Genomic DNA, 26,269 nt, shown 5'->3' on the forward strand with positions numbered 1-26,269 from the left:
ATTTATTTACTGAAGACAAGAGGGCATATTCACTTACCCTAACGAAGTGAGCAATGCGCAAGTGCCATGTTTTTTAACCAAAATGCACTGGTTTTTCCCAGAATTGCAGGCACAATGGGGATATTGAATCAAACACAACTGCGCTGTGTGTGACGTCTGTGCCCAATTCTTTGGCCTACTGACACAGGGCACAGTACCATGCGTAAAAGGCACTTTGCTCGGCACTGTGCGCAACTATATAGAAGTGCGCAGAGTGAATTTGGACACATAAGGGTTGATTCACTAAAGTGCGTTAAAACGTGCGCTATGTATAGCATGCGATAAAAATTTTATTGCGTCTAAATTTTCGCCACTTAACGCACGATTCACTATAAGCATACTTGCGCTAATTTACGCGCGATATTGCATGCGGCATTTACCGCATGCGCACTAATTAACACCTATTATTATGTGCGCTAATAGTCGCCGCATATAAATAGTAGCATATAAATATATGCTACCATTTATATGCACTATTTATATGCAGCTACTATTTATATGCCAATTGTCGCGTCTTTTTTAACAAAAAAAAACGTGCGATAAAAACTAACGCACTTTAGTGAATCAACCCTATTTCCTTTTAATGAAAGTGGTTTTAGATGTGTAGGGGTTTACCAAAAATAGGCCCTTAGGACAGACACCCCTAGGATAGGCCACAGGGTGGTGCTAGTTAACAGGGACACTGGGATGACTGGGTTCTAAATAGTTAACAGGGAGTATACCTGTAGTTCGGGTTATGGCCACAGGGTGGTGCATAGGCCCATATAAGGGGATACAGCCATGTGCTCTGGGTCAGACATTTTGGGGACTGCTCCAGTAAGGAGTACCCTAGGTTCAGTTAAGATAGTAGTTTTGTGATAGGTCGCTCTAGGAGTGACATGTAGGACAAAAGGAGTTTAGAATAGGCGGACATTGCCCCTCCAGGAGTGGTAGTGGGGTTAAGACCCCCCAGCATTACATCTGCTGGAGTGCAGGGCCACAAGTGGCTAGGTAGGTGGACAAGGTCACCGCTAGTCCAGGAGGCTGGATCTGAGGGGGCTTAGGTGGGAGTACCGGAGTGGGTCCCTGTGGTGAGGCTGCCTAGCGTGAGTACCGGGGAGGACTCCAAGAGGGGGTGCCTTCTGGCGTGAGTACCGGGGAGGTCACCTAGAAGGGAACACTTGGCGGGAGTACCGGGGAGATCACCTAGAAGGGAGCACTTGGCGGGAGTACCGTGAGTTGCCCAACAGGAAAAGGCTCTCAATGAGTAGTCAGGAGATAAAGCCCTGCATGCTGTGTGAAATGATATGTGCCACTCCTGGTTCTGCTCTAATAAACCAATTCATTTGATTCATATTTCTTCTTCGTCCCTTCCATGTCAGTACGCATGGGCAGTATTGCCCCCACAGCTAGGAGGTAGGACCTATATACCAAAGCCAATCAAAATTAGCCCTTACCTATAAGACCATGTGACTTCCTCCTCACCACTGTTATTTTTTGTCCTACTGAACAGGAGGTAGGATCTCCCTCCTCACCATCTTGTGATTTCACAGTTTGATTTTTCTTTTGTTTTTGTCATTTTATTTTTTACCTCTGTGTATACATAGAGGGATGATTCCCAGGTAATGGAGAAGATTTTACCTGATGCCCCAATAAGTAAAGTAATCAAACTTTCACCTATTGGGAAGAAATGCAGGTGTGGGCATACCCATGGTCCTAGCCTTGTGCTAAAATAGCCCCCTGCTCTATTCCCATGTATGCACAGTATACAAACAGGTGCTTAGTGGGAAAGTATACAGGCGTGGGTATTTCCACATTCCTGCCTGTGATCGATTGAGTCTCCTTTTTCCTATGGTGTTTTGAGCCTTTGAAGACATTTCGGACTAAAGGGCCATGGGTATGGATATGGGCTAGTGATAACTAAGCCTGAATCTGGTGAGTATGAATCTTCAGTCTCCACTGTGTGTTTGAAATGCTCAGTGCACTGAGAGGCCTGCATACTAATGAGCTAATTATGTCCCTCAGCTGAAGGCTGTCTGGGTTCTTGTGGGAGGTGCTCCTTTAGGGCACTTTGCTATTGATATCTTTAGTGTTTTTACTGTAAGCCTGAGTCCTCTGTGCAGACACAGCAGGTATGGGTGCAGGTATGGGTGCAGGTATGGGTGCAGGTATGGGTGCAGGTATGGGTGCAGGTATGTGTGCAGGTATGGGTGCAGGTATGGGTGCAGGTATGGGTGCAGGTATGGGTGCAGGTATGGGTGCTCGTATGGGTGCTCATTTACACCAGGTGCTTCCAAGACTGTTCTAGGAGTTGCACTGCTGTAGCAGTATGGTATCTCCTTTTCTTACGGGGAGTCTGCACCTTATAACCAGCCTTTCTCCAGGGTTCTGACTGGAGTTTGCATTTTGCCTACAAGCCAATTTTATCCTGTAAGGTGTTTGTGTGCTTCTAGGCCTCCTTGCTATTGCTGTTTCATATTGTTAGCCTTTCTTGGTGAGTCGAGTCTACCATGCAAACTCTGCAGGTATTGGGGCTCATTATTACACTGGGTACATCCAGACTGGCTGGGAGTTGCACTGCTGTAGCAGTATGGTATCTCCTTTTCTCGCAGGGAGTCTGAACCTTATAACCAACCTTTCTCCACGGTTCTGACTGGAGTTTGCATTTTGCCTACAAGCCAATTTTATCCTGTAAGGTGTTTGTATGCTTCTAGGCCTCCTTGCTATTGCTGTTTCATATTGTTAGCTTTTCTTTGTGAGTCTACCATGCGGACTTCGCAGGTATGGGAGCTCATTATTACACCAGGTGTGCCCAGACTGGCTGGGAGTTGCACTGCTGTAGCAGTATGGTATCTCCTTTTCTCACAGGGAGTCTGCACCTTTTAACCAGTCTTTCTCCAGGGTTCTGACTGGAGTTTGCCTTTACCTACAAGCCAGTGTTATCTTGTTAGGTGCTTGTATGCTTCTTGGGCTCCTTGTTATTGCTATTTCATATATGTAGAATTCCTTGTGAGTCAAATCTACTGGGCAGACACAGCAGGTATAGCAGCTCTTATTTCATCAGGGGCTTCCTGGTTTAACTGGGGTTTCTGCTGTGGCAGTGTTGTACCTTTTCCTGCTTATTTTATTTCTGCAGGCCCTGGTTGGGTCTTTGGCTTAAAAGGCAGTTTTTTCCTACCAGGTATGAACAGAGTTGTAGTTCAACAACTCTTTCTTTCTGGTGTGTTTACAGGTATATTTCTGTCCGCTAGCATGATAGGAGCCAACATTAGTAAATGTTTGATTGCTCTGTGACTGTCATTTTGCATGACTGCCGGCTTGTGCTATGACCTTTGCTTACGTGCCTGTTGGTCGTTGTCCTGGTTATGGCCTTTGGTCAGCGTGACCGCTGTTCTTGGTCCCTGTTAGCCAGTTTTTTGCTATGCCTCTGGCTTGCATGACTGATGTTCCTTGTTTTGGGCTTTGCCTTGTGTGCCTGTTGACCCTGGCCGTGATTATTGTTTTTGGTTTGCTTGGCCGTTGGTTATGTCTATGGCCTTTGCCTCACTTGGCTGCAGTTCCTGCTTATGGCCTCCGGCTCATCTGTCTACTGCCTCTGACCCCTGGCATCAGACTTTCTGCTATAGCCTTGACTTGCTTGGCTGCTGGTCCTTTTCATGGACTTTGCCTTGTGTGTCTGTTGGCCCTGATTATGGTCTTTGGCTTGCTTGGCTGTTGGTTCTGTCTATGGCCTTTGCCTAACTTGGCTGCAGTTTCTGCTTATGGCCTCAAGCTCATCTGTCTACTGCCTCTGACCCCTGGCATCAGACTTTCTGCTATAGCCTTGGCTTGCTTGGCTGCCGGTCCTTGTCATGGACTTTGCCTTGTGTGCCTGTTGGCCCAGATTACGGTCTTTGGCTTGCTTGGCTGTGGGGTCTGTTTATGGCTTTTGTTGCCCTTGGCTGTGGTTCCGGGTTATGGCCTTTGGCTTGCTTTGCTACTGCCTCTCACCCCTGGCAGCAGAATTTTTGCTATAGGCTTGCCTGCTGGTCCTTGTTTTGGACTCTGGCTTGCTTGCCTGCTGGTCCTTGTTGGCTTGAGTGGCCACTGGTCCTTGGTTTGGCAGTTTTCTTTGCTTGGTCGCTGGCCCTGGTTCTGGCCTTGACTCACTTGGCTGCTTCTTCCATTCTGGCTTTTAGCTCACTTGGCCGCTGGTTCTGTCTTCTGGTTTGCTTGGCCGTTTTTCCCAGTTCTGTCCTTTTGGCTTGCTCGGCAGTGGGATCTGATTTTGGCCTTTGGCTTGCTTGCCCATTGGTTCCAGTTTTGACCTTTGGCTCGCTTGGACATTAGTTTAGTCTTTGACTTGCTTGTCCATTGGTTCAGACCTTTGGCTCTGGTTTCAGCCTTTTGGCTCTGTTTTGGGCCTTAGTTTGCTTGGCCATTGACTCTGGTTTTGGCCATTGACTCTGGTTTTGGCCATTGACTCTGGTTTTGGCCATTGGCTCTGGTTTTGGCCATTGGCTCTGGTTTTGGCCATTGGCTCTGGTTTTGGCCATTGGCTCTGGTTTTGGCCATTGGCTCCAGTTTTGACCTTTTGGCTCACTTACCCATTGGTTTTGGCCTTTGGCTGGTGTGACCGTTTGCCCGGTTCTGGTCTTTGGCATGCTTGGCCATTGGCTCTGATTCTGGCCTTTGGCTTGCTTGGCTCTGGTTCTGGCCTTTGGCTTGCTTGGCCGCTTGGCTCTGGTTCTGGTCTTTGGCTTGCTTGGCCGCTTGGCTCTGGTTCTGGCCTTTGGCTTGCTTGGCCGCTTGGCTCTGGTTCTGGCCTTTGGCTTGCTTGGCCGCTTGGCTCTGGCCTTTGGCTCTGGTTCTGGCCTTTTGGCTCAGGTTTTGACCTTTGGCTTGATTGGCCTTTTGGCTCTGTTTTTGGGCCTTCAGCTTGCTTGGCCATTGGCTCAGGTTTTGGCCATTGGCTCCAGTTTTGACTTTTTGGCTTGCTTGCCCATTGGTTTTGTCCTTTGGCTTGCTTGGCTGTTGGCTCTGTTTCTGGCCTTTGGCTCGCTTGGCCGTTGGCTCTAGTTCTGGCCTTTGGCTTGCTTGGCTTGATTGCAGAGTCATGTATTGCAAGCACAGCGCTAGTTTTTTGCTATTGCTTGTGTGTTAGCTATCTTTCACTCTGGGCTCTTGCATGCAGGGATGGCAGCTGGCGTGTTCTCCAGTGCTTTGCTTGACATGTCCACCACTGCTTTCTGGCAGGGTGTTGGTTTGTCCGCTGGTTGTTTAGCATGCATAGTATATGGCGCTTCTGACTTTCATGCAGGGTGGCTAGATGGTACATTGAGTATGGGCTGGCTGTGCACCAGTCGTTCCATGCATGTTTTCCAGTTGATTCCAGTCATGTTTTACTGGTTAGCTGATCTTCCATCTGCAGGTCGTGTACAGTTCCTAAACCTGGCCTTAACATTGCTGGTTAGGTAGCCTCTCAAGGTTGGTAGCTACAGGGAGTGGTAGGAAGTTGGGTTTCAGCCTGTCATGCTCTGTTACAGGCTGGAGTCCCTAGCTTGTTTGTGCCATAGGGGGGCTTGATGGCTAGTGTGCCCTTTCACTGTTCGTTGCTTCAGATCTGTGCTTGGATTATCTTTGGCTGATCTCTGGGGGTTGTTGAGTTTGATGGCTGTCAACACCAATTTAAGCTGATACCGGTATGCTTTGGAGCTAGAGGCTTGTGTGTCACAATTATTTTTCTAGGGCCCCAGGTTAGTGCTAAGGATTGGGGGCATAGAGACAGCTCTAGTGGATAATGCATCAGAGTTGTGGTTAACTGGTTGGTTGCTGCGGGGCTGGTAACACCAGTGAACTGCCCAGTGTCAGTTATGATTGTGACCATTTTCTTCTTGTTGGCAGAGGATCCTCCCGAGCCGGGCTTGGATGTTTATGGCAACCGTAGTGTGGAAATCCCTCTGGTCCCTGAGAGGATTCTTGTAGCCGGGAATGGTCCGTTTTTTCTTGTGATGCTTGATTTGTTTTTAGCATCTGTTGATATTATTGTTCCCACCCCTTATATTTTAGGGGCATGGCTTGGTAGATCCCATGCGTACTGACATGGAAGGGACGAAGAAGAAAATGAGAATTTCACTTACCTCTTATCGTAAATTCCATTTCTTCTAGTCCCGACATGTCAGTACGCATGGGCAGTATTGCCCCCACAGCTAGGAGGTAGGACCTATATACCAAAGCCAATCAAAATTAGCCCTTACCTATAAGACCATGTGACTTCCTCCTCACCACTGTTATACATTTGCCAAGCAATACAAGAAGCAAATAATTGGGATGGGAAACCCCGTACTGACATGTCGGGACTAGAAGAAATGGAATTTACGATAAGAGGTAAGTGAAATTCTCATTATACCACTGTGTCTGCTGTGAATACCTATCAAGCCCAGAGGACCACTACCAAGCTGGTAAGGAACAACACCAGGGAGGGGTATATCTGCCAGGAGTGAGTGGGTCCCAAGAGGGGCATAGCAACCTGTTAAGTTCCCAGGGGCTGGATTATAGTTCCACAAGATCATCCCTGGGTGGAGGCACGCCTTTAAGGGAGAAATCCCTGTTAACCCCCATAGTAAGCGGGGGCTCAGGACTCCTGTAGCGCCAAGTAGAGTAAATCAGCAGGTAGGGCCACAGAATCTGATAAAGTGGGCTACAGATGCAATGCTCTGCAAGTTGCCCACTGTGCCAGCAGACATAAATGGACGCAAATCCAGCTTGTTGGATTAAAGTAGAGCTATTCAGAGTTCATTTATCTATCTTTGCTCCACAGGGGGCCCTCCATGAATGGGAAGCAGCTCCTAGTGGGCGGGTTCCAAAAGCCGTAACCGTGGTACTGGTGACTGGAATCCGTTAATAGATAAATAATAAATGAACCCCCCTCAGCTGCAACAAACTTCCCATCAGAGCAAGTTACTCACAATAAACATAGAGTGCGTAGTCCCCCCACGCTAGGCTTGTGTTTTTCCAAAAACATATGTATTTCCCATTGTGCGTCTTGTTGGGCTGATTTATCTGAAGAGTTGTATTTCCATCAGAGAAGCTGATGTTATATGTAGTGAAATCTTCTTTTTCCCACATCCACCACACACTTCCTTGGCCCTTTGTTGCATTACAAGTCAGGTTGACAGATGCGGAGCCGGTATTTACCGCCGCGGGGGACTGCGTCACAACCACGTTCTGCAATTGGACTGTAGGAAAATGAACATTAACAGGTTATCGACTGCACAGAGATCAGGTACAGGGTGAATGCGGCTGCCTGCTGTCTATACTGGCGTTGTTTTATGATTGTTACTCTGTATGGGCTATGGAAAAAGCTAAGAAGATAGGCAGAGGTGTAATCTATATTTATCTTAGCCCCACCCCCTATTAGCCAATTCTAGAAAAAGACAAAAACTGTTATTGTCCAAGCTTGGAGGTAACAGGGTTTGTGGGATTTTTACAATACAAGGAGTTTACTTGGTGAAGGAAGAGCAAACATAGGCAGAGGGTGATTTTTTAGGTTTGGGGAGGCTGGTTAAAGACATTTGCTGCACAGATTCCTTCATAGGCTCCCAGGGGCAATTGCAGTCATGAAAAATAGCTCCCAGAACACCTAGCAGGATCCATCTGATAGCAGTTTCATATATTATACTCAAAAACACATGAAAAGATAGATAAAAAGGCAAATTTTATACATCCTAAAACATATGGCAGGATAAATGTTGTGCTTATTCTATATATTATCCCCCAAAACACATGGTAGTATAAATATAGTGACAGTTTCATGTATAATAACCCTAGAACACACTAAAGGATAAATACAGTGCCAATTTCATGTATAATACCCCAGAACACCCAGCAGATAAATACAGAGCCAATTCCATGTATAATACCCCAGAGCCCACAGCAGGATAAATACAGTGCCAATTCCATGTATAATACCCCAGAACCCACAGCAGGATAAATACAGTGCCGATTCCATGTATAATACCCCAGAACAAACAGCAGGATAAATACAGGGCCAATTCCATGTATAATACCCCAGAACCCACAGCGGGATAAATACAGGGCCAATTCCATGTATAATACCCCAGAACCCACAGCGGGATAAATACAGGGCCAATTCCATGTATAATACCCCAGAACAAACAGCAGGATAAATACAGGGCCAATTCCATGTATAATACCCCAGAACCCACAGCAGGATAAATACAGTGCCAATTCCATGTATAATACCCCAGAACCCACAGCGGGATAAATACAGGGCCAATTCCATGTATAATACCCCAGAACACACAGCTGGATAAATACAATGCCAATTCCATATATTTTGCCCCAAGAACACACATTTGTTATGGGAAATTCACCGATTTATTAATTTAATTTGTTGATTCGGAGAGGCTTAGCCTCCCCTTGCCTTCATTAGACCCACCCATGAGAGCAAACATATGAACATCGACATTTCCTGCTCAATGGGGTTATTTATAAAGTTTGCGCAACGCATATTTTTCTCGCAAATTGTTGTTTGTAACTTTTAGTATGATGTAGAGAGTAATATTCTGAGACCATTTGCAATTGGTCTTCATTTTTTTATTATTTGCAGTTTTTTCATTATTTCCATTTTTGTTCAGCAGCTCTCCAGTTTCAATGTTTCAACAGCTATCTGGTTGCTAGGGTCCAAAATGCCTTACCAACCAGGCAGTGGTTTGAATGAGTGATAAAAAGTAACAGTAACAATAAAACTGAGCAATTGTATTTTGGCTGCCGGGGTCAGTGACCCCCCATTTGAAAACTACAAAGAGTTTGAAGAGGACAGCAAATAATTCAAAAACTATTAGCAATAAATAATGAAGACCAATTGAAAAGTTGCTTAAAAATGTTGCAAATATGTTCACTGTGCGAATTATTCTGCACTGTGAGAGTTTTATAAATGACCCCCACTGTGTTTTCTCTTAGTCCCACAATAATAAGGGTTAAATGTACCTACCGTAGCCCAGCAGCAGGAGCAGCACCCCGGGCAGTGCCACAAGTCTCCCCATCTCCCAGAGACAGTCCCCTCCTCACCCAGTCAGGTGTAACCACATACAACAGGTATGTTTCCTGTACTTGGCAGGTAACACAGGAGAGATGAGGGGTGGGGAATATGTTCTCTATACATATAAACATGCGCTTCCCTAAGGCAATGCACTAAAGTGTTAAGGTATGTCTTTACTACACTGCTGTAAATATCACTGATCAAGCAGGAACTAACCTTTATAACCCTCTATACAGGGATGGGATCCGGGAAACCCATTATCCAAGTTACGGCAAGGCCCTCTCCCATAAACTTCATTATAATTATCTGTAATAAAAAAACAGTACCTGTACTTGATCCCAACTAAGATATAATTACCTCTTATTGGGGGCAGAACAGCCCTATTGGGTTTATTTCATGGTTAAATGATTCCCTTTTCTCTGTAATAATAAAACAGTACCTGTACTTGATCCCAACTAAGATATAATTACCCCTTATTGGGGGCAGAACAGTCCTATTGGGTTTATTTAATGGTTAAATGATTCCCTTTTCCCTGTAATAATAAAACAGTACCTGTACTTGATCCCAACTAAGATATAATTACCCCTTATTGGGGCAGAACAGCCCTATTGGGTTTATTTCATGGTTAAATGATTCCCTTTTCTCTGTAATAATAAAACAGTACCTGTACTTGATCCCAACTAAGATATAATTACCCCTTATTGGGGGCAGAACAGCCCTATTGGGTTTATTTCATGGTTAAATGATTCCCTTTTCTCTGTAATAATAAAACAGTACCTGTACTTGATCCCAACTAAGATATAATTACTGTAATAATAAAACAGTACCTGTACTTGATCCAAACTAAGATATAATTACCCCTTATTGGGGGCAGAACAGCCCTATTGGGTTTATTTCATGGTTAAATGATTCCCTTTTCTCTGTAATAATAAAACAGTACCTGTACTTGATCCCAACTAAGATATAATTACTGTAATAATAAAACAGTACCTGTACTTGATCCAAACTAAGATATAATTACCCCTTATTGGGGCAGAACAGCCCTATTGGGTTTATTTCATGGTTAAATGATTCCCTTTTCTCTGTAATAATAAAACAGTACCTGTACTTGATCCCAACTAAGATATAATTACCCCTTATTGGGGCAGAACAGCCCTATTGGGTTTATTTAATGGTTAAATGATTCCCTTTTCTCTGTAATAATAAAACAGTACCTGTACTTGATCCCAACTAAGATATAATTACCCCTTATTGGGGGCAGAACAGCCCTATTGGGTTTATTTCATGGTTAAATGATCCCCTTTTCTCTGTAATAATAAAACAGTACCTGTACTTGATCCCAACTAAAGGTGGCCATACACGGGCAGACTTCAGATGGCAATTTGGGCCCTTCAGACTGATTCGGCAGCTTGTCTGCCCATGTATGGGGCCCTCCGACAGGCTTTCCCAACCGTTATCTCGCCACAAATTGACCAGATGTCGATGGGACAGGCTTGATTTTTCATTGGATCAGGGACCGCATTGGCTCATTGATGTGGTCCTCACTTGCTTCAAAGTGGATATATGGCCACCTTAAGATATAATTAATCCTTATTGAAGGCAAAACAAATCCTGTTGGTTTTATTTAATGTTTAATGATTTTTTATAGACTTAGGGGCAGATTTATTAACATTCTGATTTTTGTGGTTATAGAATTTTTTTAAACCTTGCGTCGCACAAAAGCCAGTGTCCAAAAAACCCTTTAAATCCCTAAAACCACAAAGCAGATCTTCCCGCTGTAAAAAGGACCCCTGCCATTGACTTCTACGTGACAGATTTAAGATGGCGTATTTGTATTTTTTTTTTTTATTATTTGTTGCAGTTTTGTCGCATAATAAATTGCAAAAAAAACATATTTTGGTGTAAATAATTCTGAATTGTGAAAAAAAAAGTTAGTAAAGTTAGTATGGTCATTCAAATTACGGAAAGATCCCTTATCTGGAAAACCCCAGGTCCTGAGCATTCTGGATAACAGGTCCCATACCTGTATAAACAGAAAAGGGACTTTTAGAAGGTAGGGCCCTGGGGGGGGGGGGACTAATATATGTGCGGTATGCAGACGGGAATGCCACTATGCAAAGCACTCTAATAACGCCAGTGGGGATTGGTGGGGCCGGTAGTGTTGGGCTGTGGCTCATTATAACAGAAGGGAGAATACAGGGAAATACTGACTCCTAGTGGGGGGGGGGCTGTTGGATGATAAAGTGCTGCACTGGGGGGACAAGGACAGGAGCCAGAGGGATAAATGGCCCCACAGCCTCCTTCTTCCCTGATACATAGACCCATGCAGGAACTGATTAAAAGAGAACTAAAGCTAAATGCACCAGCCTACGGCCACCCATCCCTTAAGCAGGGAACATGCCCCCCCAGTAGCCCCCCATCTTCTTTCCTGTTGATTCCCAGCAAATTCTCTGGGCTGCTATCACTTATCGGAGCTTACTATATATACAGCTAACTCACTGCATATATAGGTTATTAAATTTATTAAATAATAGTACAGGTATGGAACCTGTTATCCAGAATGCTCGGGACCTGGGGTATTCCGGATAAGGGATCTTTCCGTAATTTGGATCTTCATAACTTAAGTCTGCTAAAAATCATTCAAATATTAAATAAACCCAATAGGCTTGTTCTGCCCCCAATAAGGGGTGATTATATCTTAGTTGGGATCAAGTACAGGTATTGTTTTATTATTACAGAGAAAAGGGAATCATTTAACCATTAAATAAACCCAATAGGGCTGTTCTGCCCCAATAAGGGGTAATTATATCTTAGTTGGGATCAAGTACAGGTACTGTTTTATTATTACAGAGAAAAGGGAATAATTTAACCATGAAATAAACCCAATAGGGCTGTTCTGCCCCCAATAAGGGGTAATTATATCTTAGTTGGGATCAAGTACAGGTACTGTTTTATTATTACAGAGAAAAGGGAATCATTTTAAAAATCTGAATTATTAGCTTATAATGGAGTCTATGGCAGATGGCCTTAACGTAATTCGGAACATTCTGGATAACGGGTTTCCGAATAAGGGATCCCATACCTGTAATAAATGTATATTCACAATGCACAGAAAAATACAAAGCACTCCATTCTGCATAGGGATCTGTCCACAAATTCTGTTGCATCAGCTTCTATTGCAGACGTAACCTCACTTTCTGCTGATATTTTAATAATTCCCCATGACCCCTTGACTTAATTTCTCACCAGAGCCCACTGAGCACGTGCAGTGCCACTGACACACAAAAGACGGCCTAACCAGATCATAGATAGGGAGCTGCTGGGGGCAAATCTCAAGGCCTGGATGATTAGTGTTTTAGGGCCAATGGGCAGAGTCATAAACATAACGTTTTTCTATGCAGAGAAATAGAATGAGGAAAAGTCTTTAATAAAAAAGTCACGGGTTATGAGTTTAAAATTTCCCCAACATGCACTGTTACCGTAAGAGGATAAACTGGTTATGAGCTGCAGGCGGGTTTGTCTGGTTCTATCGGCAAACCCAGAACAGGATCTGGAACTGGGCCACAAGATTCTCTGAGAAGAAGAATTTTTTTACATAGGGGCTCTGGGACGTCCCAGCACTAAAATGGCAATTCAGTTCCATCTGTAACAGTAGAAAAAGCCGGCAGAGATCCATAAATAACATGAATTAGCTTTGTACAATTTATGGCCCTTCGGCAGTCGCTGAACTACAACTCCCAGTGGAGGCTTTTGAGGTGGGAGTTGTTTTGCAACTGAAGAGCTTGGCAACGCTGATATGAAGCTGTGCTGTTATCTCTTTAGATACCATTTCCATAAATACATGTGATCCTGAGCTCGAAACTTGGCACAGCCAATCATAACCAGTCCCCCATAATGCACCTCGGTCTAGTCACATGATAAAAAGCATGATAAAAGGATACTAATATTTAACACGCAGTGGTGCATCCATAGGCAAATACCATGGGCCCCTAGCACCTAGTTACAGCTGGGCAGCAGTGCACATATACTGGGTGCATAGGTACAAGTTTCGGACTCCTTATCTGGAAACCAATTATCCAGAAAGTTCAGAATTATGGAAAGGCCATCTCCCATAGACTCCATTATAAGCAAATAATTCACATTTTAAAAAATTATTTTTCTTTTTCTCTGTAATAATAAAACAGTACCTGTACTTGATCCCAACTAAGATATAATTACCCCTTATTGGGGCAGAACAGCCCTATTGGGTTTATTTCATGGTTAAATGATTCCCTTTTCTCTGTAATAATAAAACAGTACCTGTACTTGATCCCAACTAAGATATAATTACCCCTTATTGGGGGCAGAACAGCCCTATTGGGTTTATTTAATGGTTAAATGATTCCCTTTTCTCTGTAATAATAAAACAGTACCTGTACTTGATCCCAACTAAGATATAATTACCCCTTATTGGGGGCAGAACAGCCCTATTGGGTTTATTTCATGGTTAAATGATTCCCTTTTCTCTGTAATAATAAAACAGTACCTGTACTTGATCCCAACTAAGATATAATTATCCCTTATTGGGGGGCAGAACAGCCCTATTGGGTTTATTTCATGGTTAAATGATTCCCTTTTCTCTGTAATAATAAAACAGTATCATTTAACCATGAAATAAACCCAATAGGACTGTTCTGAACAGATAAGGAATCCTATACCTGTACTAATTATTAATAAATGAAGGAATTCTGCCAGTAAACTATATAATGATTAATGAGTGAGTATATATATATATATATATATATATATTCTGTATGTTCATTATAGCTAAAGGTCAATGCAAATCCCTAACCATAGCCTGTTATATGTCTATACAGCACAGGGGTGAAAGGGTTAACAGCCATTCCGTTAATAATAAACAGTCTGTGACAGTGAGTAATTATTGCTTCTATGGAGCTGCCTCTTGGTTACAGCTTTAATGCCATATAACACTATTACAAGTTTCTTTCATTTCAGTTTCCTCCCATAAAGATTCTTAACGACTCCGCAGAGATCGTCACAACTCACGTTCATATTCTGAACAGGGAGAAACATAACGAACACAATGAATTCCCAAATTAAAGGCAGGTAATTCGCCAAAAATAACATGATCTCATATACAAATATACACAATGATCTCTGGGTAATTCTGCCTCGTTCCTATTGAGTGTATATTCAGTGCATTGTATTACTGTTACTGTCACTTTGCTGGGCCTTCAGTCCCAAGTCGTGTTTTATTATATAAGTGACCAGTGGATTTGCGCGGCTATTTCTATCTGCCAGTAGGCTAATAACTCACGGTCACAATTCACCATCAAAAAAACTTGGTAGGGGGCATAATAAGGGTGTTTTCCTATTGGCTGAAACTCACCTGTAGGGCTTTAAAGCTCAGCCGGAGCAGTTGCTGATCAGATCCCGCCTACAGATCAGATTTGGCTCCTATGGGCCAATTCGGCTGCTGATCTGCCCGTGTATAGGGACCCCAATGGGCCTCCCTGACCGATATCATCAAACAATCCTATTATAACATGTATGGCCACCTTAAGGCTCATCAATATATAGTGCTGGGATTTCTGATTGGCATATGTAAAGCCAAAGGAGTCAACATTTTGGATAAGGGGGTGTCTCCACAAGAAAGAATAAATCCTGGGAAGGAAATCCAGTTTAGCTACTGCCATTTCAGTAACAGCCACCGCTGGGGGTCTAACCTTTTGTCGGGGCCCCCCGTTAACACAAAATATATTTTCACCCCAAATCTCAGTGTAACTGTCCTATAAGATGGGCTTTTAAGTGTATATTGGTCATAGGCATTGACCCCAAATCTTACAGGAATTAGCCTTCATACGGAGTCCCCCCTGCAACTTCTCCAAACCAGCCCCTGGGGGGCAGCCTCACAGTAATCTATAATAATTGTAACCTGTAATAACTATACAATGCACCCCGGCCAACCTCCAAAACTCCCCTTTATCCCCCCTTATAGTTTTCATACTTACCAAACCTGCAGTTCCCCTATCATGACCCCACCCCCTTGATGTCATTACTCCACCCCTTGACATCACTGCCCACCCTCTTATATACCCCCCCCTCCCCTGGCCAGTAAGAAAATTGTAAAAATGGAGGCAACCCTACCCCCTTTTTGAGGCTCATCGGTATAATACAGGGTTCTCTTGAGATAAACCTTTTACCCAGGGGTCCCCAACCTTTCTTACTCGTGAGCCACAGTCAAATGTAAAAAGACTTGGGGAGCAACACAAGCACCATAAACGTTCATGGAGGAGCCAAATAAGGGCTGTGATTGGCTATTAGGTAGCCTCTATGTACCCTATCAGCTTACAGGGGCTTTATTTGGTAGGAAATCTTGTTTTTATTCAACCAAAACTTGCCCCCAAGTCAGGAATTCAAAAATAACTCCCTGGTTTGGGGGCACTGAGAGCAACACCCAAGGGGTTGGGGAGCAACATGTTACCCCTGAGCCTCTGGTTGGGGATCACTGCTCTTATCTAACCCTTCTTGGTAAAAATGTCCATTATTATGGAATCCCCTATAGGCTGTTGCTCAAGAAGAGCCCATTCCAGGGTATATCAGGACAAATGGCGGCTAATGTAGCTTTTACATGAAAAATATTTTACTGTAAAAATATAGGACGATACATTTTGTTAAAAGGTTCAACGAACACTTTGAGATATACATATATTTAAATGTATTTACATTATGTGCAATCTATAAAAATACTTATATGAACACAAGCTTTATGATTTACAGATTAATATTTCATAATAATTTTGTAATAATTATGGCTGTTTTTACTGTTGTGAAAAGAGGGCTGAAAACATGTACTTATAATTTACATTATCCCTTATAATACATTCCCTGTGTAACTGCAGCCTTGTGCCTTTATATGGGCACAGAACCCCTCAGTGACTGCTAATATCCTTATCATTTACAGTAGGGGGTACATTATCCCTTATAATACATGAGTGATACCCAGAGTTCCCTGTATAACTCAGCCTGCAGCCTTGTGCCTTTATATGGGGGGCACAGAACCCCTCAGTGACTGCTAATATCCTTATCATTTACAGTAGGGGGTACATTATCCCTTATAATACATGAGTGATACTCAGAGTTCCCTGTATAACTCAGCCTGCAGCCTTGTGCCTTTATATGGGCACAGAACCCCTCAGTGACTGCTAATATCCTTATCATTTACAGTAGGGGGTACATTATCCCTTATAATACATGAGTGATACCCAGAGTTCCCTGTATAACTCAGCCTGCAGCCTTGTGCCTTTATATGGGCACAGAACCCCTCAGTGACTGCTAATATCCTTATCATTTACAGTAGGGGGTACATTATCCCTTATAATACAGGAGTGATACTCAGAGTTCCCTGTATAACTCAGCCTGCAGCCTTGTGCCTTTATATGGGCACAGAACCCCTCAGTGACTCCTAATATCCTTATCATTTACAGTAGGGGGTACATTATCCCTTATAATACATGAGTGATACTCAGAGTTCCCTGTATAACTCAGCCTGCAGCCTTGTGCCTTTATATGGGCACAGAACCCCTCAGTGACTGCTAATATCCTTATCATTTACAGTAGGGGGTACATTATCCCTTATAATACATGAGTGATACTCAGAGTTCCCTGTATAACTCAGCCTGCAGCCTTGTGCCTTTATATGGGCACAGAACCCCTCAGTGACTGCTAATATCCTTATCATTTACAGTAGGGGGTACATTATCCCTTATAATACATGAGTGATACTCAGAGTTCCCTGTATAACTCAGCCTGCAGCCTTGTGCCTTTATATGGGCACAGAACCCCTCAGTGACTCCTAATATCCTTATCATTTACAGTAGGGGGTACATTATCCCTTATAATACATGAGTGATACTCAGAGTTCCCTGTATAACTCAGCCTGCAGCCTTGTGCCTTTATATGGGCACAGAACCCCTCAGTGACTGCTAATATCCTTATCATTTACAGTAGGGGGTACATTATCCCTTATAATACATGAGAGATACTCAGAGTTCCCTGTATAACTCAGCCTGCAGCCTTTAGGTGCCCTTCTTATCAGTTCTAACTATTGACCGAGAACGTGGCCAATTGGCAGTGTCTTTTCCGGTTGGCTTTAGGGCAAGGATATTATTCCTTACACCCCCGGCACATTTTGGTTCTTCAGTTTGGCTCAAAGAAGAATTCCTGGAGAAGGCAAGGCAAGGGAATCCATCTCCTTGAGAAGGTGAGTTGGCCCGTTGGGAAGGCAGATCAGACCTGGGTAGCATGCTTCAAATTTTTGGGTCTGTTCGGGGTACTGTACTGACTTGTATTGACAGGGCTTGTATTGCGGCTGGTAGTTTCATTGGACGACTGCAAAAGATCAAAGACAACAGAAATTATCGACTACCCAAACTTATAAGAACCGTAGCTTGGCTTCTGATACAAAGAAACCAGTTGTATGTAGAATGGCCTAGCATGATGGTGAGATTTGGGGTGTATAGAGCTGTTGCAACAAGGCATAAATTACAGTGTTTTCTATATATTGTGAACTAATAAATAGAAGAACAGTTCCTATCCCCCATAGTACAAAGCCCACGGTTCTGGCAAGTCAAAGACCTTCCTATAGAACATGGCCTATTTGATGCTCTTTTGTGCACTTAAAGTGATACTGACACTAAAAAAACTACTCTTCAAAATATAAATGTACATTAAAAGTTCCCTATAGGTCACGTTTCACTAATAGGGCTGTTTTTGTAAGTTACTTGAAGTCCCTAAATCTGACTGTGCCTTCTCAGCCTTCCCATAGCAAAGTAGGGAAACTGGTAACAATAAAACAGTACCTGTACTTGATCCCAACTAAGATATAATTACCCCTTATTGGGGGCAGAACAGCCCTATTGGGTTTATTTAATGGTTAAATGATTCCCTTTTCTCTGTAATAATAAAACAGTACCTGTACTTGATCCCAACTAAGATATAATTACCCCTTATTGGGGGCAGAACAGCCCTATTGGGTTTATTTCATGGTTAAATGATTCCCTTTTCTCTGTAATAATAAAACAGTACCTGTACTTGATCCCAACTAAGATATAATTACCCCTTATTGGGGCAGAACAGCCCTATTGGGTTTATTTAATGGTTAAATGATTCCCTTTTCTCTGTAATAATAAAACAGTACCTGTACTTGATCCCAACTAAGATATAATTACCCCTTATTGGGGCAGAACAGCCCTATTGGGTTTATTTAATGGTTAAATGATTCCCTTTTCTCTGTAATAATAAAACAGTACCTGTACTTGATCCCAACTAAGATATAATTACCCCTTATTGGGGGCAGAACAGCCCTATTGGGTTTATTTAATGGTTAAATTACTACCTTTTCTCTGTAATAATAAAACAGTACCTGTACTTGATCCCAACTAAGATATAATTACCCCTTATTGGGGCAGAACAGCCCTATTGGGTTTATTTAATGGTTAAATGATTCCCTTTTCTCTGTAATAATAAAACAGTACCTGTACTTGATCCCAACTAAGATATAATTACCCCTTATTGGGGGCAGAACAGCCCTATTGGGTTTATTTCATGGTTAAATGATTCCCTTTTCTCTGTAATAATAAAACAGTACCTGTACTTGATCCCAACTAAGATATAATTACCCCTTATTGGGGGCAGAACAGCCCTATTGGGTTTATTTCATGGTTAAATGATTCCCTTTTCTCTGTAATAATAAAACAGTACCTGTACTTGATCCCAACTAAGATATAATTACCCCTTATTGGGGGCAGAACAGCCCTATTGGGTTTATTTAATGGTTAAATGATTCCCTTTTCTCTGTAATAATAAAACAGTACCTGTACTTGATCCCAACTAAGATATAATTACCCCTTATTGGGGGCAGAACAGCCCTATTGGGTTTATTTCATGGTTAAATGATTCCCTTTTCTCTGTAATAATAAAACAGTACCTGTACTTGATCCCAACTAAGATATAATTACCCCTTATTGGGGGCAGAACAGTCCTATTGGGTTTATTTCATGTTTAAATATTTTTTTTGTAGATTTAAAGTATGGAGATCAAAATTACATATAGGAGAAGCTGAATCTTTATTCTATACATTTTAATGACGTCGGGGGGGGGGGGGCAGTGTTGTGTCCCCTCATCCTATTCCTGTTGGGAACGTTTTTGAAACAATCTGCAATAAAATGGTTACCTGAGTTGTTGTTTCCCAGCGAGTATGCCCGTTGCTTGGCCTGTTTAGAGCATTCTGGGTAAACTGACCAGGTCCCTACATTAAATAAATGAACAGGAATCAATCAGCAGTTTTCTTACCGGACCCCATTGTTATGCTGTAGGTCACGGAACTGTTCTAGAACAAATGAGGGAAGTGTAAGAAACCTAACGACTTATTACATGAAGCCATTAATCTAGGCCCAGACTACGGACATGGTCACCTACTGTACAGGGTTGTTGAAAATAGCCTTAGTACAAGTTAATCCAGGGACTGGGCTGGGCCATCTTGGAGCCAGGTAGGATTTTGTACCCCTCTGGGGCAAATTAGAGAGGTTTTTTTTGCCTTTATCTGGATTAACTAGCAATAAGGCAGGTTTTATATGTGCGTCATTTTTCATCATATGTTACCTAAAGGGGTGGTTCACCTTCCGCTTAACTTTTGGTATGTTCTAAAATGGCCTATTCTTTTCAACTTTTCAATTGGTCTTTTTTTTTTTTTTTTTATAGCGTCTAAATTATTTGCCTTCCTCTTCATTCCAGCTTTCAAATGGGGGTCACAGACCCCGGCAGCCAAAAAAATTATTGTTCTGTCAGGATACAATTTTATTGTTATTGTTGTTTTTTTTTTACTGATCTTTCTATTCAGTCCATCCTCTATTCTTATCTCGGTTTCTCTTTCAAACCACTGCCTGGTTGCTAGGTTAAATTAGACCCTAGCAACCAGATAGCTGCTGAACAAAAAGCTAAATAATTCCAAATGCAAATAAAAAGTAAAGTCCAATTGGCAATTGTCTCAGAATAGCACTATCTAAAGATGAACAATCTCTTTAAAAGTACATTGGCCATGTAGCACTTTGCATGGTACAGTAGGGTCAAGTGGAGATTTCTGGTGGAAGGAGATCCCCTCCATTTCCCACGTAATGGTTGCTGACTATATAAATAGTCTTTAAACCTCACCTTTTCTTGAAATTGCTCTGGTTCGTTCTGCTCTAGGCCTACTGGTTCCACAACTACTCTACTGTATAGTCAGCACCAATCATGTTTCATGTTGGGTTTCTAGAATGATCTCAAGAGGTACTTGCCCAGGGAGCATCTACTGTACGTCTTGGCCCAGCACTGTTTTAGCAGATAGTGCCCTGGTAAGTACTAAAGGGAAGTAAAGGCTAAATCACTGGGGGTGCCAAATGTAAGTTACCCCCCAGTGATTTAGCCTTTCCTTCTCCTTTGAACCCAAATATCAGCAATGATTAGGTAGGTAACACATCAGTCTTAGTGATTTATATCTAAGGTCAAAGGACTTACCATGATGTATGAACCCATGGAGATGGAAGAGTTTCGGTACAAGATATTGTTTTGGGTGAAATAAGCAGGGTCATCAGGAGACAGGGTGGTACCAGATACCTGGGATGGGCAGAGGGATCAGAGACAAGGAATGAGATAGAATATACAGAGGCCAATGGAGTGAGACGTGAGCAGGAACAAAGGACTTACTGTGCGAAGAACATCCTTATGCTTTGGCCCTGAAGGACTCTTTTCTTTTGCACCTAAATGGCAGTTAGATAATGACAGGTCAGTCTAATGTCAGCATCAGGCACAAAGCATGGAAAGTGCCGCCCTAATTACAAAGGACAAGTAAAATTGTCTCCCCCAAATAGCCCAACTATCACAACTGGAGTATTTGTATATCTCCATTCTTAAACTTAATTTACATCGAAAACGTTCATTTTTACAGAGGCCAAGAAGTGACTCGCAGTAATGAAGAATCATGTGAAAATGGGTCGGTCCATGAGAAAAAGAGCAATGGATAGAGGTACCTTGATGTATGCCTGTGAAGATTTTTATTCATCGAGGTCATGGAATATCTATTTTTTTCCTATACCTATACAGGTATGGGATCCATTATCCGGAAACGCGTTATCCAGAAAGTTCCAAATTACGGAAAGGCCATCTCCCATAGACTCCATTATAAGCAAATAATTCTAATTTTTAAAAATGATTTTCTTTATCTCTCTAATAATAAAACAGTACCTGTACTTGATCCCAACTAAGATATAATTACCCCTTATTGGGGGCAGAACAGCCCTATTGGGTTTATTTCATGGTTAAATGATTCCCTTTTCTCTGTAATAATAAAACAGTACCTGTACTTGATCCCAACTAAGATATAATTACCCCTTATTGGGGAGAACAGCCCTATTGGGTTTATTTCATGGTTAAATGATTCCCTTTTCTCTGTAATAATAAAACAGTACCTGTACTTGATCCCAACTAAGATATAATTACCCCTTATTGGGGCAGAACAGCCCTATTGGGTTTATTTCATGGTTAAATGATTCCCTTTTCTCTGTAATAATAAAACAGTACCTGTACTTGATCCCAACTAAGATATAATTACCCCTTATTGGGGGCAGAACAGCCCTATTGGGATTATTTCATGGTTAAATGATTCCCTTTTCTCTGTAATAATAAAACAGTACCTGTACTTGAACCAATGTTCAACCCCAAAGGTGGGCTTCCATAAGTATGTAGGCATTCTATCTTATTCTGCTAACCCTGTGCCTAGGTGGCCTGCCCAACCATGGCTCTGATAGAACAACAATGTCCCTAAGGTTCTGCCATCTGTGCCCATTTAGTTTTTCATATCTCATGTAGAATTTACCTTTCTTCTTCCGCACACAGCATACAATTAGCACAATGAGAGCAATAAGCAGCAGAGCTCCGAGCACCGAGCCAATGACAATGCCAGCTATGGCTCCGGGACTGAGGGACCCGCTAGATGTGGCTGCAGCTACAATAGACAGTGATATGAGAAGATTGGTATTAGAATTATTGTACTTGGACAACTGTAACTTATAGTGATGCTAAAGTGGGAGGACATAGGGCTCAAAAGGTAAAAAACCCATATTAGATGCCCACAATGCACCATTATTCCAGTAATTGTATCTGATCTTGGAAGGGGCAAAAGATTTCCAGCCAACAGTAAATGCCACATATCTAAATGCCAGTTTCATCCACGTATTAAGGAGCAGCACATGGGTATCTACCTGTATGTCCCATGTCCATAGGCACAAGCTGGAACAGCTATGGGTGAGATGGTACAACCCTGAGATACAACCTTGTACTGTAATGTAATTGGAACAGGCTGGCCTGGGGGGATGTTAACAAATGGAGGATGAGTTTGGGGGCCGGTTTGGACATGGGTTGGCCAGAGGGGTATTTTTGCCATAAGCCAAGGTTGCCTCTGGCGTGTATTTTACCAACAGTCACTCCTTGAAGGAAAGGTAGAACCATTGGGGGGGAGAAGTTCTTAAGCACTTAAGTAATTTTAGTTCATTGCTTCTGACCGACTGACCGAGGTTCTCTGATTGAGAAACTGCAACTGGGGTCTAAGTAAGAAACTAGAATGAATGGGCGGTGGGAGAGGGTGTCGAACGGCTTGAAACCCCCCCTGTGATTGGCTTTACTTCCCCTTAAGAACCAGATTTCAATTTTCAATTGCCCATTCATCTCTCTTATTACAGTGCTTTCTGCAGTAGTGATGAGCCCTCTTTGCTCTGCTGTGAGTGTGAGTAAATGCTTGAGTGTGAGTGGGAATAGCATGGAGTGAGCCGTCTCAGACAGCAGCCCCAGTATAGTCACTGGTTACAAGCAGTAGGTTATGGTTAGATGCACGCTGGACATTTCCAGCCCACCCATGATTGGTGTTGGGTATTCCAGTTGGTTGGCTGTTAGTACAATGAGACCATACAGGTGGATGTCTATACTGCAGTTATTAGACTGTGCATCACTAGTGCAGAGATCATAATACTAAAAGAGATGAATCTGATTAGTATGAACAATAGATGGCGCTCATGCATCCCTGGGGTGACAGAGGCCATTGGTAAATCCAGTTACTAGTTGGTCTAATAACCCAGAGCAGCCAGATGTTTGCCTTCCAACTGCTGAACAATGACAGTCAAAACACAAGGAGGCTTATTTATAAGCACTGGGAAAATTTGAACCTGGGCAGTAACCCATGGCAACCAATGAAATGTGTACTTTTATTGTTCAACCTGCAGTTGGTTGAAAAAAGCCAATCCCTGATGGGTTGCTATGGGTTACTGCTCATGTAAAAATTTGCCCAGTAAATGAGCCCCAATGTGTGCCATAATCTTTATATCAGTGATGCCCAACCAGTGGCTCAGGGGTAACATGTTGCTCCCCAACCCCTTGGGTGTTGCTCTCAGTGCCCCCAAACCAGGGAGTTATTTTTGAATTCCTGACTTGGGGGCAAGTTTTGGTTGAATAAAAACCACATGTACTGCCAAACAGAGCCTCATGTAGGCTGTTAGTCCAAATAGGGGCTTCCAAACAGCCAATCACAGCTCTTATTTGGCACCCCAGGAACTTGCTCCCCAACTCTTTTTACATTTGACTGTGGCTCATGGGTAAAAAGGGTTGGGGATCCCTGTTTTATATTGGCAACTTTGTGCTATAGAAGATCCTGGAGTGAATTGTAGAACCCCCCCACCTCTGGACCAAACCAAATAACTCACGGTAAACAACGAGACTCCGTGTGCCCCAATTACTGCTCACTGGGTTGGTCATAGTGCACGTGTAGTTCCCATTGTTTGTCCTGTTAGGCTGATTAATCTGAAGAGTATTATTTCCATCCAGGAAGCTGACACCATAGGAGGCATTCAGGGGTCCCCTGTCCCACGCCCACGTCACGTTTCCTTGCCCCTTTAATGCGCTGCAGGTCAGACTGACAGATGCTGAGCCCTCCGTCACCTCCGCCGGGGACTGAGTCACGGTCACATTCTGCACTGTATCTTCAGGAAAAAAAATCAAAAGTAAGAATAAAAAAAATAAGAACATTTTCCTTCCATGGCTCCACCCTCCTTTACCAGCATTTTATCCATGTCCAGTGACTGTATAGCGCCATAATCTCCATCATTCTGCCACGTGGTTTATTAAAGGGATCCTGTCATGATATTTATGGGGTACTTTTTATTTCTAAATGACACTGTTACACAGCAAATAATTCCCTCTGCCATTTAACCTTTTATTCTTGAACCAACAAATGTATTTGTAGCTGTAATATTGGTGTGTAGGCGCCATCTCAGTGCATTGTGCCTGAGTCTGAGCTTTCAGCCAGCGCTACACATTAGAACTGCTTTCAGCTAACCTATTGTTTCTCCTACTCCCATGTAACTGGAGGAGTCCCAAGCCGGACTTGGATTTCTTACTATTGAGTGCTATTCTGATACCTACTGGGAGCTGCTATCTTGCTCCCTTCCCATTGTTCTACTGATCGGCTGCTGGGGGGGAGGGGGGGATTTCACTCCAACTTGCAGCGCAGCAGTAAAGTGCGCCTGAGTCTTAGCTTTCAGAAGGAGCCAGCGCTACACATTAGAACTGCTTTCAGCTAACCCAGGGATCCCCAACCTTTTATACCCATGAGCCACATTCAAATGGCAAAAGTGTTGGAGAGCAACACAAGCATTAAAAAGGTTCCTGGGGTGCCAATAAGAGCTATAATTGGCTACTTAATAGCCCCTATGTGGACTGGCAGCCTATAGAAGGGTCTGTTTGGCATTATACTGGGTTTTTATGGCACCAAAACTTGTCTCCTTACCAAAAATTCAAAAATAAGTACCTGCTTTGAGGCCACTGGGAGCAACATCCAAGGGGTTGGAGAGCAACATGTTGCTCACGAGCCACTGGTTGGGGAACACTGAGCTAACCTATTGTTTCTCCTACTCCCATGTAACTGGAGGAGTCCCAAGCCGGACTTGGGTTTCTTACTATTGAGTGCTATTCTGATACCTACTGGGAGCTGCTATCTTGCTCCCTTCCCATTGTTCTGCTGATTGGCTGCTGGGGATGAGGGGGGGGGATATCACTCCAACTTGCAGCGCAGCAGTAAAGTGTGCCCGAGTCTGAGCTTTCAGAAGGAGCCAGCGCTACACATTAGAACTGCTTTCAGCTAACCTATTGTTTCTCCTACTCCCATGTAACTGGAGGAGTCCCAAGCCGGACTTGGGTTTCTTACTATTGAGTGCTATTCTGATACCTACTGGGAGCTGCTATCTTGCTCCCTTCCCATTGTTCTGAATCCACTTTTATCGGATTTGGGGGGGAACTCGGAATCCTTCGTAAAAGATTCGGGAGAATACCGAACCAGATCTGAATCCTGGAATTGGTGCATCCCTAGTATACATAGAATCAGCCTAAGGCTCTAGTGGTTCCCACCTCTTTACTTACCATAGAATCTTACTGCAAATGACAGAGTGCCTGTTGTATATCCGATTGCAGTCACGGCGACGTTGTACTGTCCTTGATCAGCCGCAGTGGTTTGGTTTATACGCAGGGAGCCATTATCATAGAGACTCATTCTGCTGGCATTCAGTACAGAATTTCCAGTGGGATTCCATGAGGCTATTACAGTGGAATTTAAAGTCCACGTTACTGTCGGACTTGTACTGGTACTGTATGAGATGGGCAAGGTAATGTCAGCTCCCGTGACAAAGTTCCCAGTGGCATTGCTGGTCACGGGCACTGTTCCGGCCCTGCCTGTTCCAACACAAAGTTGTGCATTAGAAATAGACCCTCACACAAATACATAGTTACTATAATTACATTGTATTCCAGGTACTGGCAGTACATATCCATAAGCGCTGGGAACCCCTGTTGGCATGTGATATGTTCTGGTAAATGGGATAATAGCAAATGATTCAGTGGGAGAAATGGGTAATGGCATCACCAGTATATTAATCAGAGTAGTGGGACCCCAGGAACATTATACAGTGAGTGGCAGTTGGTTCTGGCACCCCAAACATTATACAGTTAGAAGAAGCACATCATATAGGCAGAAGCCATGGGCCTGGGCATCCCCAAGACACTATACTCAGAGAGGAGTGGATGTTGATACCACAGACACATTATTCAGATTTTACATTGTGGGAACTGGCC

The 26,269-nt window shown here is 43.1% G+C and overlaps 2 protein-coding genes across 2 annotated transcripts in view; both read right to left on the reverse strand.

Annotated features, from left to right (window-relative positions):
* The window catches only part of LOC116412195 (hemicentin-1-like), a 41,966-nt gene that overhangs the window by 8,430 nt on the left and 7,267 nt on the right, over nt 1–26,269 (reverse strand). The window contains exons 2-3 of the mRNA XM_031905861.1: nt 9,014–9,065; nt 6,966–7,235 (exon numbers count right to left, since the gene is read on the reverse strand). Of these exons, the coding sequence (XP_031761721.1) occupies nt 6,966–7,235; nt 9,014–9,065 (322 nt within the window). The remainder of the gene's footprint in view (nt 1–6,965; nt 7,236–9,013; nt 9,066–26,269) is intronic.
* The window catches only part of LOC100487889 (carcinoembryonic antigen-related cell adhesion molecule 1), a 16,655-nt gene continuing 7,322 nt past the window's right edge, over nt 16,937–26,269 (reverse strand). Inside the window, exons 2-8 of the mRNA XM_031905862.1 lie at nt 25,562–25,870; nt 23,851–24,126; nt 21,975–22,103; nt 20,807–20,859; nt 20,618–20,716; nt 19,296–19,370; nt 16,937–17,452 (exon numbers count right to left, since the gene is read on the reverse strand). Of these exons, the coding sequence (XP_031761722.1) occupies nt 17,351–17,452; nt 19,296–19,370; nt 20,618–20,716; nt 20,807–20,859; nt 21,975–22,103; nt 23,851–24,126; nt 25,562–25,870 (1,043 nt within the window). The 3' untranslated portion in view covers nt 16,937–17,350. The remainder of the gene's footprint in view (nt 17,453–19,295; nt 19,371–20,617; nt 20,717–20,806; nt 20,860–21,974; nt 22,104–23,850; nt 24,127–25,561; nt 25,871–26,269) is intronic.

The sequence above is a fragment of the Xenopus tropicalis genome, chromosome 7, assembly GCF_000004195.4.
Source record: "Xenopus tropicalis strain Nigerian chromosome 7, UCB_Xtro_10.0, whole genome shotgun sequence".
NCBI classification, from domain to species: domain Eukaryota; kingdom Metazoa; phylum Chordata; class Amphibia; order Anura; family Pipidae; genus Xenopus; species Xenopus tropicalis.